This window comes from Anser brachyrhynchus, assembly GCF_964034855.1.
Source record: "Anser brachyrhynchus genome assembly, chromosome: 15".
Classification (NCBI taxonomy): domain Eukaryota; kingdom Metazoa; phylum Chordata; class Aves; order Anseriformes; family Anatidae; genus Anser; species Anser brachyrhynchus.
This window is the reverse complement of record NC_137733.1, coordinates 6,104,246-6,119,099: the sequence shown is the minus strand read 5'-3', so window position 1 is coordinate 6,119,099 and position 14,854 is coordinate 6,104,246. Positions and strand designations below refer to the sequence as shown.

General features: G+C 47.6%; 1 protein-coding gene across 14 annotated transcripts in view; it reads right to left on the bottom strand.

Moving 5' to 3' along the window:
- Positions 1-17: 17 nt before the first annotated feature.
- The window catches only part of CLUAP1 (clusterin associated protein 1), a 75,179-nt gene continuing 60,342 nt past the window's right edge, over positions 18-14,854 (bottom strand). For 8 of the 14 annotated variants that reach the window (XR_013939623.1, XM_080556398.1, XM_080556390.1 and 5 more), the window contains 4 exons: positions 14,698-14,805; positions 4,217-4,272; positions 1,078-1,131; positions 18-541 (listed from right to left, as the gene is read on the bottom strand). Coding sequence is in view for 12 of the 14 variants with exons in the window: in XM_080556398.1 (XP_080412524.1) it covers positions 386-541; positions 1,078-1,131; positions 4,217-4,272; positions 14,698-14,805 (374 nt within the window). In the remaining 2 variants the exon portion in view is untranslated. The other 6 variants (XR_013939624.1, XM_080556403.1, XM_080556401.1 and 3 more) reach the window with 4 other exon arrangements.

Here is a 14,854-nt window from a genome sequence, read left to right as displayed (position 1 = left end):
TAAATGTGTTCCCAGAGCAGCTTTTCATCCAGCTTTATTAAGCCAAAAAATCTGTTTGGACATAACAAAATGCAGGGAAATCAGGCACACAATGCTCACTGGAGTGAGACTTCTGGCACTGCAGCGCATGAGGGCCAGTTCTAATGCAATTATGGAAATAACAGCACTCCACATTACCGTGATTCTCATTACGGATAAACTGTTCATACTTTGCGAGTCACAGGACTGGCAATCCAAGTTTAATTTTCAAGTTTAATGAACATTATTTACCAACTCCTGAATTCATGCTGACGAGCACTTTTCAGATGGCAGGATATTAGTTCCTGGCCTGAATACTCTCCAAAGTTTTTATTTCAAGGTGCCTCCTGGTCCTGCTACTAGAGGGTCAGAAGTCGTTGTCACTTTCCTCTAGAGGCTCTGGCTTCTTTGCTCGGTGATTGGATTTGCTTGGGGAGATTTCCATGCTGTCATCTTCCACATCCTCTTCCTCCTCTTCATCTTCATCATCATCCAGGTCAATCTCACTATCCCCCGACTCCTCCTGCAGGGAAGCACACAGAGTCCATGACCAGTTCAGCTCTCGGGTGGCGAGGCACCTGTGCCAGCTCAGAAGGGAAGGCTGGTGCTTCTGGCTGACATCAAGCTGCTTCCTCCCCTGCGCTCTGCGCAATCACACGCCTGGGGGCTACGGGGAAGGCCATTTGTCTGGACTGCTATGCATCCAGGCTTGGACTTGCCCTGGGCAGCAGCAGCAGCTTCTGCAAGAGGTTTCATTCTAGCCCACAGCTCTGGCTGCTGCCTTTTAAAATAACAATAGGCCAGAGCTCAGCTGCCTCTGGGAGCTAAATGCCCACACGGCTCCACCAGCAGCTCTCCGCCTTGCTAGACACTGGCTGCTCCAGTCGATTCACAGCAAACATCCTTCCTCGCTTCACGGGGCTGACAAAAATGAACTTCCTGACTTCTACTCAATCTGTGGTATTGAAGGCCTTGCAGAGTGTTTAATTTCAAAGTGATACGTACTGTGAGACCGAAGAATCAAGGCCTAGTGGAAGAAAAACTGCAGAAGAAACCCACCTGTGCCTTGGTGATGATCTTGCGCTTGCCTGGCTGGGCTGGGGCAGATCTCCCCTTGGAGAACCAGAGCAGAAAGAACAGGAGAGGCAGAGCAGGAAAAAAAAAGTACAAAAACATAAAAGAAAAAAAAGAAAGTAACCAGAATGGGAGCAGGAGGGAAGGTGGCAAAGGCAGGTAGAGCTGGGGCATCATGTGCCACATCTGAGAACCGTTTGTTACACTGCAAAGGACACTGAGAATACAACCAAAGTGGGGGAAACTGAGACTAAACTACAAAGCACAAGCAGGTGCCCAGAGACCTGCTCACCAAAAGGAGGCATGCAGGTGGGCCTGCCTGAAATGTGTGCTGCAGGAAAGCAGCTGCCCTGTATGGGAGGGGAGCTAGAAGCAGGGAAAGGCAGAAGAGCTGCCTGGACTGCGTTCACCCCCCCCCATCCCATGTGGGGCAGCAGTCACCTTCAGTTCGAGTGCTCACCTTGTCTTCCCAGACTCAAGGGCAGCTCTGCCAGATGACGGGGTCGGTGACTGGGTCTCCTCCCGACAGCCCCCAGCTGTGCTGCTGCAGGAGATGCCCTGCTCCACACACAGGAGAAACCCACAAGCAAAGGTGGGGTGCCCTGGGCAGGGGGTGCAGGCTCACTGGTACAGCTCAGGGGCTCATCGGATACGGAGGGGAGGGGAGGGAAGGGGAGGGGAGCCACATGAGCAAAGAAATGCTAGAGGCCAGCTCCTGGGGAGGCTGAAGTCTGCTCTCTTCTCAAACCCCTAGCCAGATTAACTCCTAACCAGCCTCACTAGTTTTGTTTCCTGACCTCAGACACAGCAGCCTGCAGGAGTCCCCAGCAAGCTTCTCAGCCCTGATGCCTGCTGAGATGCAGAACTAAGAGGGCAGAGCCCTAAGACAACCAACGTGGCTGCAGCTGAGGCAGTGAGAGGCTTTCCCTTCCACACCTGATGTGCTAGGGCTGTGCCAACAGGCAGACATGGGAGAAGGCTGCGAACGGGATGTGGTAAAAAACAACACAAGGGAAATCCAAAGGGCGGAGAAATTACAGAGGATGATTATTCATAGACAAAGCTGGCAAGGACTTGGTAAAGAACAATCAGGCAGCACTGTGACTGAAGTCACAGCATTTTCACCTACAGCACTGGCACTCCTGACCCTACCCAGAAATGGGTCTGAGTGCCAAGGGCATAACTCACTCCCCAGAAGGCAACAAACAGCTTTCTCTACATCCCTTCTGGCAGAAACAAACAGCAGAGCACGGTCTGTAAGCTGCTTTCCAGAGAAAAAAGTGAGGACAAACAAGGTGAAGGCAGCTTGTCCCTCTCTAGCAGGGCACTTAACTCCCTTATCGCTATGGTGCCTCTGAGTCTCTACAACGACCGCTTAACAGCAGCGTTTTCCCTCTTCTGACCCTACCTGCAGGAGAAATAGCCAGCCCGCAGCTTTGCACCGCTAACCTAGCGGCACCGGACAACCATGGCAAATGGCTTTTGTACTTGGTGGCAAACATCAGGAGTTTCCAACTATCCTTACATCCCGTAGAGGTGAATTCCCCCAAGCAGCTTCTCTCTCATTTTAAACTCTCCTTGGGACCCTGGGGCCTGGCGCCCCACCACGGCTCTGGTGGGACACGTCCCTCGCCGGAGGGCTCTGTGGCAGGCAGTGCAGCGCTGCTGGGGATTTGGCTGGGAGGACGGCGGCACTGACCCCGCCTGTGCCCACGCTCCCGGAGCTCACGTGTTACTGCACACACGGGCTGCTGTGCTCTGTGCCCACCAGAGCTCTGAGATGCAAAAGATGGCCCAAAGCCTCAGACCCCTGGGTCGCAGGGCAGAGCTCTGTACCGCTGGAACACCCAACACCTCCGCTCCAGTGCAGAGCTACGGAGCAGCCTGGGCTAGCTCACGGCTGACCACTAACCTCAGCTTCCTGCTCCAAGCCAGTGCTTTGCTGCTTCCCCAGGGTCTGGAGCCTAACTTTTGTGAAGGGATTTCTGAAAGAGCACATTCTTTGTTTCACAGAGGCTTAATTTCCATGTCGTGAAGACAGCGAGAGCCAAAGCAGTACTGAGAGGACTGATAATGCCCCAGTGGCACAGGGATGTCTGAACTCCTGGCACGCCTCCTCACCCAGACAGGCAACACGGGGTGAGGTGTCTGCTGGACGGTGAGACAGAAAAGCTCCACACTAGTAAATTAATAGCATGGACTCAAATGTGAGTTCACAGTCATCACAGTTTTAAAGTGTTTGTCCCACTTCCTTACACGGTTTTGGCCTGTGCCAGCTAGCACTCTCCCAAAGTTCCAGCATCACCTGGGGAACAGGACAGCCCCTCTGATCCCTGCTGGCAGCTTGGATACAGGCACCTTTTTGGGATGGCGGGGAGAGCTTACGGTGTGGATGCAAGCCATATCAGAGCAGCCGGCTTCAGGGCCAGAGGCTCTGTCTTACTTCCTTGTACAGATGTAGCCACTTAAGAGTGCCCAGAGGCATAGAAACATCACCCATATGCCAAAGGCTGAGCAGAGCAGTCAGAGCAACTGCCCGCTGTACAAACCTGGCCGTACCTGTTTAGCTACCATCTATTCACCAGGTCAGCCTCAACCAGATGCAAAGCCAGGAGACAGCTTCATCTTCAAGGCAGGGACCCCAAGGGGTACAGCTCGCAGTTCAGCTCCCACCCATCCCATCAGCTGGAGGACTGATGCTTGAGATGCTGCGTGGTAGTACAGGTCGGTGAGAGGGCTCCAGGGAGCATGACTTTGAGCAAATTAGGGGATTCAGATCAACACATCTAACTCCTATTATGTTGCACTGATCCCTCCTCCCAGCAACCTGCCCCCATGGCTCAGCAAAACAGCATCACTGTAGCCTGTGTGCCGCTATTTACATGCTCTGGGCTGAGGTGAAAGCACAGGGCAATGCGCAGAGACTCTAAGAGCAAAAGAACAACAGGAAAGCATGCGTGTGTGCAGATAAAGGGAGAGCAGTCAGCTGGAGGGAAAGAGGGGAAAAGCAGGCCTGTGGCATGAAGATTGAGCAGATACAAATCTGTGTCTCTAGCTAAGGAGAGAGCTGTCATTCTGAAGCACTGCCAGAGAAGCCCTGCAGGTGCGTGGGATGGTTACTTACTTCTTCCTCTGTGTCTCCACCTTGCATTGTTCCCACGATCCGCGTGCCAGTTCTCCCTGCAGAGCAAAGAGAATCACCATAAAGCCTGGCTCGTGGTTAGCACGGAGGGAGAACGAAAGATGAAGCTCAGGGTTTCCTTTTAGAGAAGCAACCAAATGGCAGCGGGAGGATGAGATCCCAACGCATGTAAGGCCACCCCACTTGTTAAGCCTCAGAACTGGAAAGAAGGTGGAGAGGGTGAGGCTGACAGGAATTCCAGTCAAGACTGTGTTCCCAGAGCTACCCGATGCTGCTAGGCCAAGGCATACAAAAGGTTGAAGAAAAGATATGCATGACAAGTGAATCAAGAACTTCATAGCAATGTTTTGACAACTGTTTATACCTTCAGGCAAGGAGAACCCCCAACCACGTAGCTCAATCTATTCAGGTTGCTGGAAATCTGACTGGGAGAGGATATGATTATCCTGTACAGATATGCCTCATTGGAAGAAAATCTTATGATATACAAGGTGCTAAATCGCTAACAGAAAGACGTAAGAGTCAGGGGTTAGAAGGTGAAGCCAAACGTAACCCAATCAGAAATATGGCAGGGATTTCTCACTGCAAGAGCAATCAGTTGGTGGCACAGAGGGAGTGGCAGGTCCTCCCTCTCTTCTTGTCTTCGCATCCAAACCACCCGACTGGACGCAGTCCTGCACAAGCTGCTCAAGTTGATGCTGTTTGAGCTGAGGGGTTGGACTAAATGCTCTCAAGAGGTCCCTGCCGACCTAAATGGTTCCGTGAAATTGTGTATTCCTTCTTCCACTTGAGCATACAGAGAACAAATGGCCATCTTTTTCTCCTGGTAAGCCCTCCGGCCCTTAGAGAGGCCACGATGCTCAGACCCTGGCTGACATTCCAGCAGGGACTGACATCTCACAGGAATCCTGGGCAGTGCCAAGGCTCAGGAATCTCCTGCTGAGAGCGGGATGTGCAAGTCTGAAGAGGCAGTGGTTGTAGGGAGTCCACTGAAAAGGGACAAAGCACTCAAGCCTTGCTTTGGTACTTTGGGACACGCAGAGGCCATCTGAAGTGGGAAGATGATAGCATGGTCCTTTTTGCTGAGAAAGGAGGCAGGAAGGGGTTGGGAAAGGGTAAAGCAGAGTTGTAACTGGGAAGTTCTGCACATGGGCTGCCTGGCTGAGCCAGCCCTGCTTCCTGCAGCCACTGGAAAACACTCAGCACTGACTGGATGCCTGTTTAACAACTCTGCTGGGGCCATCCCATTTCTCCATCTCGTGCCATCACTAGTTTTCTCTATGACAGACAGATACGGGATTTTTTCCAAACTAGACAATTTTTTTTTTTTAAGCATGAGAACAACACAACTTTAAAATATATCCTGTCAAACCTCCTTTGCACCTCCCGAAGTACAGAAGACGGGTCCCTCTCACCCCCTTTTGCAGGTTGATTTGGGTTAGTTGTAGCAAACAGCTGGCTAACTCATCCAGAAGCCACCAAACAACCCTTGCTGTGTCAAGACAGATAATTTAAAGGATCCTATATCTTCAAATAAAAAGTATCGAGCTGGTTGCTGACAACACAGGCAGCAGAGCTGGAATTATAAGATGATTCCTGGACAGAGCTTTAGATTCTCAAGCTTTAGAGACTGATATACATAGGCTTACTACGTGAATTCAGAGGTGATTGCAGCTGACATCTTTAGATGACAACAGAATGACTCTTTTGCTCAGCCAACAAATGGGACCAAGAGTTTAACTGCAATTTTCTTCCGTAGAAGATTCAGCATAAAGTGCTAGATAGGGATTTATTACCTCAAAGCAGAAAGCAGCAGAGAGTTCCTAAAATTTACTGATAAGACAAAGTTGAGGGAGATCCTGAAGAGAACCAGACTATCAAACGAGGAGAGCTGATGAAATAGGACAGTTCAAAAATGCCAAGGAAAGAGCCTGAAGAACGCTAACAAAGTCTACAAGATGCTGCTTTTCCACCAGCAGATACAGGAAGAGCGTCTTACTGGCATCCAACTGCTTACAGCTGGAGAAAGAAGAGGACCAGGTACTGCCCCAACTTTGATGCCTACATGGGTTTAAGCTGGGAGGACCTCTTCAAACTAGCGCCTGCGGGATCAGCAGCATTAGATCCCGTGGCACAGCCCTGGGATGCTCATAGAAGACACCACGACATGCAGAGAGCCTGGAGCTTCAGGCTGTGCAATATGCTGTAGTCTAAATGGGAGAGAAGGCAGATTTTCCATGTTACCAGAAGAGCTTCTGTGACAAAGGCAGGAGCCTCATTTTACCGTTCCCATATTAAACCCCAAGTCTCTGCGTGTGGGAGCAAGAGAAGTGACAGATGGCCGCAGTGAATTTCCTTGCGTGCTGGAGGGGAGGCAGGAAACAGAGGCGTTGCCTGCACGCAACAGGGAGGGCTGGCAGGTACGGGGGTGTTTGGCACTTGAAATTTACTGGGTTCAATTTAGCTGGGCTCAGCTTGCTGCGGCATTAGTGCTGCACCACTCTGGCCACAGAAGCTCACGCAGCTTCCAAGCGGGTGAAAGCCTGTTATGTTTACTTACAGATAATGTGAATTCAGCTGGGACAGGCTGTACAAAGTGATAATTAGGTAAAATGCTAGTAATGAACAGGCTGTAATTCACCGCACCTTTGGATTCAAATCTAATCTCAGTGCATCGCCATGGTTTGTAGCCACTGAGCTTTCAAAGATCAGAAGTGAATGTGCATCCATGATTTTATCCCGTGAGCATTTGCCATTTTTGCTCTGCGTGTGATGCCTGCCATTGTACTGACCTGTGCAGCTGCCTACAATGGATCCACAGGACCAGAATGATTTACATCTTCTTACTCAGCAGTAGGTATATGTTAACCCTGTTCCTGACAACAAGAAGTGACACTTAACCTGAGAGGTTAGGACAACCTACCCCGAGGGGAAGAGAGATTTGCAGCTGAAACATTTTGCCTCCAATTTGGAGATCTACCTTCAGTCTTCCAATCTTAATGCAAATTTCCAGGGTGAGCTCCCTTCCCTCTGGCTTCCCCTCCTTGCACAGGAAATGAGGATAAATCTTTTGCCTGATCTCTCTGATTTGTGCACCCTTTGGGTTCTGCCCTCTTACACGTGTGAGTGTAGCCCTTAGCAGAAGGCCCTGATCTCAGCAGCGTTCTCCAGACACTGCCAAAATACAGTGGTTTAACAAGCACGCTACAGTTGCTACTCATACTTCTATTTCTCACATCACCCATGAAAAGGAAACTTGCTTGGAAGTAAGTCACCTGTCTCAACCCCACCATCTCAGACCTACAGCCCTCCTCCTCCTCCACTAGGTCCAGCGGCCGTAACACAGGCTGAGAGCACAGGGACACACCTCCTCCATCCCTGTAAGCGCTTCACTTTGGTGACACAATAAGTGCAGCCGGAGATAGCTCTGTTGGGAGAAGATGACGAGATGGAGGGAGGGAACTATTTCAAGTTAAGACAAACTCAATTCCATGAATTCCAAACTGCGGACCCTTTTTGGTGTGTCCAAAACCACCTGACTCTTCTTTTCCCAGCTACACGAGGACATCCAGCAGCTAGCCACATCAGTAAACCTAAAGATTTTGCAGACTCTTATCTGAAGGATGGGAATTTACAGAGATCCACACAGAAATATGCTAAGATCAGAAGAGCAGCTATATTGGCTTTCCTCCTCCCCAGACGAGTTTCCTCTAAGCACTGGCAGTCAGACCCAGCGGTTCCTGACGCAGCGCCGACTGTTTTTCCCTTCTGCTTGAGCTGAAGAGGCAAGGAAAAAGAGACTAACCCGATTCTCCAAAATCACTTTGAAGTGCTTGCAATTAGAACTCACATTCCTTTATTAGAAAAGCATATTCACCCCAGAAGCACAATCACAAGGATCCACAGTATGACATGGATACAAAGCCCCAGTCGGATTAAAACTGCAGTTTGTGGTGTTTTCAAGGAAGGAATTTTTAACGTTGATGGAGAATCATACCAGGTTGGCAGAGTCCTCTGAGGTGCTTTGAGAGCAGGTGCATTTGTGAAATTGTTCTCCTCGACTTCATACCTTATCAAACAGCGGGAGAAGTTGACTCCTGCCCGTGCACAGCCAAATGCCTTTCTGCAAGACCCAGTCTTCATGCCTCAGCCTTCTCCCTCTGCCACCACCACAGGATGTGCAAAATCCAGACCCACTTTCACAGACTTTGGATCAAGGCCTGTTTGCAAACACATGCAACGAGAGGCCTGCAAATGCCTGGCTCTGTGAAGAGCTGTCAGGAAGAGAGCAGTCTGATCAGGTCAGAAGGGAGTTTTGTTTCTGTTGCTGTATATCTCTTGTTAACTGCCAAATAATCAGATGGGGATTTTTCAGAGGAGCTCTGGGGTTACAGACAAGAATCACGAACCTCCAACAGAAGGGAAAAGTAGAGTTTGATGCCCAGCAGAGCTGGTGTCAAGGCTGCTGTTCACCCCGACTCACCTTTCTGTGAGATATATATATATATATATGTGTATGTGTGCGCGCAGGCATGTGTCTCCTTTCAGTGCAAGCATCAAACTCTATTTTCTACTCTGAAATTGTGAGATGTAGAATGCCTGCAAGCCTCACTGAGCATTTGAACTGCAGATTCCTGGTACCTTTGAGAGCTGTTGGGACATCGGAGGGACACTGACAGTTTCTTGAGTCTGTGGCTGAAGTCTGCATGGGCAACAGACCCTTGGCAAATCCTTCTTAGTGACACTTTAGTTACCAAGTGTGGCATGACTCTGAACAAGACATTTTCTTCTCTTCATTTATTTTTTTCCAACAACACAAGCTCCAGTGCCTCTGACTGCAGCAGCAGGAAGATCCTGACTGTTACTTCTGAACACCGGGGGGAATGACTGGGGAACAGTAAAGTGGGAGACCACATCCTACACTACGCTGCATGCCAGTAGGAGGCAGCTGTCCCTATGGAAGAAGCTGAGGGATCAGGAACAGACTCACACAACATCTGAATGATGCCTAGACAACTGCAGCAGGCTTCAGCATGTTTTTCCTATCAAAACTCATTTTCACAAAAGCAAAGAATGCAACATTTTGAGAAAACCTGTGTTTGTAAAGATAAATGCACTTGTATGTTTCTTGGTCTTGGACTTACAAACGTAATTTCTTTTAGGAACCAGAGAAAAGTGAAGACAGTTTAATTATTTAACATACATTTTTAAAAATCAGACAGGTGACATCCACAGGAACTCAATGTGAACAAGACATCGAACAAGGAACAGGCAGCTGTTGCACATTCATAATTGAATCCCTCAATTCCCCCTCATATTGATGGCATGCCTATGGTTTCTAGGCACTGAGGAAGTTAGAGGGAAGTAAAGCATTCTAGAAATTCAGTAGCAGAAGCCTGACCACGGTCATGAGCTGGGGAGAGAATTGCCACAAGAGGAGTCTGACCATTTCCTTATGTGAGAACAGATAAGGACTTTCTTGGTTTCCAGCTTGTGTGCTGTAAGGAGGGATTAGGAAACAGGACTGTGCAGGCCTGGGAGGATTTCTTGCTGCTCTGTCAAAGCTCCCATTCTCCCTAAAGGACTGAAAACGTGAGGGCTAATTCACCCACTGGAGCCTTGCCCCCAGCATGCAGGGCATCCTCAGCCCTTGCCCCATGCCTGCTAGCCGGCTCCTACTTAATTATCACCAACAAAAGCTTAAAAAGAAAAGTAGGACAGGGAGACTAGACATCACTATCATCTCAAAACACTGAATATCTGCCACAAAAGCATCATTGGCATGCTTTAGGCGTGCTGCTCTGTGCGCAGTGCCTCCCTGAGGTTCATCTGTACGGGACCAGGGATCCCCACATGCCCGACTGCAGCACAGGAACAGCTGGCAATGGCAAGCCAGCCCGTGTCCACGGGGACCTGGGGCCACACTCCCTGCCTGTCCCAAGCTCATCTCTGGTTTGATTGCTGTACATTTGGTTCCACTTCCCTCAGTGAGATATAGCTGGCTTTCTTAACAAAACCCCTCTGTTCTCATCTGCTGTCCTTGCTATGTTAGGCTGCAGCTTTTCACAGGCTAACGTTTTATTCCTTCACTGGCAAGTAGTCTTGCTAACCTGGCTGCCAGGACTTCATTACCACATTGATCCTCTGGGGCAGTTCTGGAAAGGTAAGAGGCTCCAAGAGAGCTGTTCTCACGGTTTCACCATGGACTGATTGTTTAGAAAGTAATATTCAGCATTTGAAAAAGCTGTCTAACAATAAAGACCAAATGGAGCTGAAGTTGTTATTGTCTCGACAGCAGAATAGTCTCCATAGTCCTAACAGGACAAAAATGCCCCTCAACGCCAACATCACAAAAGGAAACACAGGAGAGAGAACAACTGGTTAACTGTTTTTTGGGAGCTGAAAGATCCTGGCAGTGGGGAACAGAGGATGATTTACTATATGGGCACAGTCCCATTGTTTTGCAAGCACTAATCACTTCTGTTTCATTCAGTAGCATTTCCACTGCCTACCTTGTTCCAAGCACAGCGTGTGCCAGTCTGCCATGGCTCGCACAGTCAGCCAGTGCAGCCTCCGGGAAGAGGAGAGATCCTGAATTTGCTCATAATTCCACAATGCGTTTCAGAACTCTGGATGAATGAGTCTGAAAAGATGGATCTGCACATGTAACCACAGCATCACTTCAAAGTCTGCCACTTTTGGTAGCATGGGTAATAAAAAACCACTTTAGTTCAAGGGGAGACCGGACAGGTTCTTAGAATAAAACACCTACCAAGGGTTAGAGCAAGTATGTGGAAACCAAAACCAGCTCAGGAAACCCTAATGGAGCTTGAACCAGTTTGAGAATGGGAGAGAACCTGAGGGAGGTTCTTGAAGTCATCCCCAGGCATGTTCCATCAGGCAGTTCTGGAAACAGAAGACCAAGCTACATGGACCTTATGCCAGACCTGGCATGGTAACTTCTACCTTCCCAGGATGAAGCTTTGCCTATTTCTCCCCAACATCTATACCATCTGCACGTGAACAACCATGCTGCTGCAAAACACTGGTCTATGGCCTGATTCAGGGAAGAGCTTTGTCTGCATTGCAGAGGGCTAAGACCTTACAACACTGCAAGAATTTCTTTTTCTTTGGCTCTCTGACAAAACAGAATCTTATTTCAAACATCAACACTAACTCACAGTTTGACCTCAGGAAAGTTCAAGCATTTGCTATTTTATTTGTGTAACAGCCTCACTTATCTATTCCCAGGCAGAACAAAAGTGGATGTGAACTTTTATTTACGCTTACAATGTTCAAATTAAAAGATGCAGATGATAAATAAATGTATTCTTTCACGTATAAAAGCAAATGATTAGTGACACGTGAATTTATTACAATAAGCCACATCAAGGAGAAGGCTTGCCTCCAACTGTGTTGACAAAGCTGGCTGTAGTGTCACAAAGCCAACAAGGCAGCATCTGCCAGTTTGGTGACCATCCTTCCAGACATTCATTCTCACCCCCGTGCCTGTTCTCTCCTTGTACAGAAGCACCTCCTGGCTTCCTAAAGCTGGGTTTGCTGTATCAGTGAATCAGAGTGTAAATATCTTGAACTCGATGGAGATACAGGCTCCATAGCCCATTTTAACCTCCTTCTTAGCCCGCCTATTCCTCTTTGTACATGGGGAATAAGGATTTGATTTTCTCTCTGTACCACAGGAGTTGGCAGTCTGTCATGTCTCCCCTAGCCAACACTCTTTTCTCTGCTCCATGGGTGACTAAATCCTATACCTTCAAGTCTTTTAACTGGCTAAAAGAACAAAATCAGGAGCAATATTGTCAAAGCTGCATTTAGTTTGAATTTTACTGCATTTAGACAGACCTGCTGAAACGACTCGAGAGAGAAAGTGTGTTGATTTTCCAATTTATACCAAGTGGCCTAATAAGAGTGATTATCTCTCCCTATGAATCTTGCCTCTCTAATGGGAAAACACACTAGAATATCTGCCCACCTATTACAGGGGGAGGAAGTCTTCTCTTACAATACTAATAACATGGAAATTAGAGATGTAAAACTGAATCGCAGCAACTGCAGGAACTAACCACAGTGGACTACTTCTCAGCAGAACAAATATGGCTCAGAAGCATCACTTTGTAAGAAGACAATACTTCAAAAGAAAGCAATGGGAATCTCTTGAATTGAGCCAAGGAAAAAAAAGTGGTAATTAACAAAAATGATGTTCTTATTATATTGTCTTAATTATTACGTACATTTTAAATGCAAACTACCCATGCTGAAGTACACGAATAGATTCTCTCTGCATTTAAGGATGAATGGCCAGTGAGTGCTCAAGCTCAATCTGCTAACGAAGCTGAAGAACCTGACATTAATCTCAGGTCCTGACATTGTCTCCAGCGCTTCAGTTTGCCAGGCTCACGCAGTCAAACACAACCTCACCACTGATGTGACCAAAGGGGCCAATTAACACAAAAAAGAGGCAGACTGAGCTTGTCCTTGAGGCTAGAGCTGCTCCTCACTAAGTGTGCACTCTGGATCAGGCTGGACCTCCTGAAGGAAAGCCTGGCTGGTGTCTTGACATAGTCCAAGCTTTTTTTTTTCCTATGTTCTGTACCGATAAGGAATCGGCAGGCCTGAGAGAGCTCATTTTACACCAGAGGCAGAGATATAGCAAGGCTGAGTTTCCTAAACAAAACATTTTTAAGCAACGCCAGCAGTACGCAGAGCCTGCTGTTAATCTCACAGTGTAGATACAGCTAGAGCAACTAGGTGATTTGCCCAGGACGACGAGGAGTAACCTCAGCAAGGCAGAAAAGTAAGCTGATCATTCTTCCCTTAGAAGCCTAAGGATGTTTGTATCCATCTCTGCCAGCGGAGATTGCATGGGAGCACAGTAGGACTGAAGTGCTGTGAGTTACAATAGGAGAATACAGCCTCACCCCTGGATGAACCATGGAAAAGGCATCTCAGGATCCATTTAAACATACAAGGAGTTGGTTCAGTAGTTCTGTTCATAGCAAGTGAGAGGCAAAAAGAGGACAGAGAGCAAAGGGAGACTTCCAAATTACAGAGACACACAGAGTAAAGATTGGTATGGCCACTGGGTAGTCAGCAAACCACAATCAGAACATGCAAAAGCCAGAGGATAATCGTGTGTCAGAAGTAGTTTACTAAAGACTAGGATGAGACCTACAAGAGCAAAGAAGCCACCTAAGCAGGAAGGCAGAGGAAATATCTCAGGGATTTCAACTGCTTTCGTTAGGTTGGACAAGTTAAGGCTGAGTCTCCAGTAAGTATAATTAGCGATAAAGTTCATCCTAGAAAAAATCTACTTGCAACAAAATCTACAGCTTTTATAATAAAACTTCTTCCTCCTGAAGCTGATGTTAAGAGCTGACTAACTACAGCCAGGACCCGTACCGCTGGGTTACGATGCCTGCTGAGAGGGGGCATCACAGACAGGTACAGTCAGCTCTAAAGCTCTAAAAACTGAGTACAAACTTTTCTTTGAGAAACTGCACTGTAAAAATTGTAAGTGAATATTAGGGTATCTGGCACTTTCAAGACTTTCAACTTTTCAAACTTTTCAAGAGTTTTCGACTTTATGAAAAGTTGAAGAAATGGGGATAAAAATGCTTGAATCTTTTTGACTTGAGAACTTTAGCTTCTTACTCTAGTCTCCATTAGAAAGTGGGGAGCAGAACTCTGCTCAGAAAGAAAACACATTTGCAGTCTATACAAGTAACACATTCCAGCAGAAGTAGTGGCACACGATATTATCCACACTGGCACTTCATCCAGAGCCCAGAGAGGCTTTTGCTGATGGACAGAATCACTCACAGCTGACAAGAACGTCAGTGAGAAATAACCCGATTTTCTGGTTTCATTTTGCTTGACTGTAAACTGAGCAGAACATTTTTTTTTTCCACCTAAGTGAAACACAGATCCTCAGACTGCTCCTGACCCGGAATCTATAGGAATCGGCAGCCAGGGGCTGAAGTTCCACTCTGCATCAACTGTGCCAGAAGCTGGGGGTCCTCCCCTGAATGAAGTAACTCAGATGTGTCACACCCTTGACTGTGTCAGTGCAGAAGGCTTTACAGACTCACTGAAGGTCCCATTTTGAAGAAGACCCTACAGGAGATAATGTCTACACCTAAAGGGAAATAAATGCCTTGCAATGAGAAATCATATTACTTTTCTAAGGCTTTGCACAAAGCTACTTCTGAATCTGCAAAGCAATACTAAGAAAGGTTTTTTCTCACTTTTTTTTTCTTCAGTAAATCCTCCTTAATTTGCTCCCCTGAAAGTGCTGTATTTTCTCCATAAGACACTGTCCTCTTACAGCTCGCATGAATGGAGCAGTGCCAACGTCCTTGAACAGGGTCTTTTACGTTTAAGGTTACTCAGATGCTTTGAGCATGTCCTTTTGAATAAAAGCAACTCAGGAAAGCTGAAGGTACCTTGCATTAGAGCCTCCGTGGCCATGCGCTGCTTCATGATCTGCCCCTCTTCCACTTCACTATCAGAGCCTTCATCCTCTTGAATGTCTGCATCGGAATCATCGTTATCTGGTTAAAACAAAAGCAGAAGATAAACATCACTAAAAACAACGCGCAA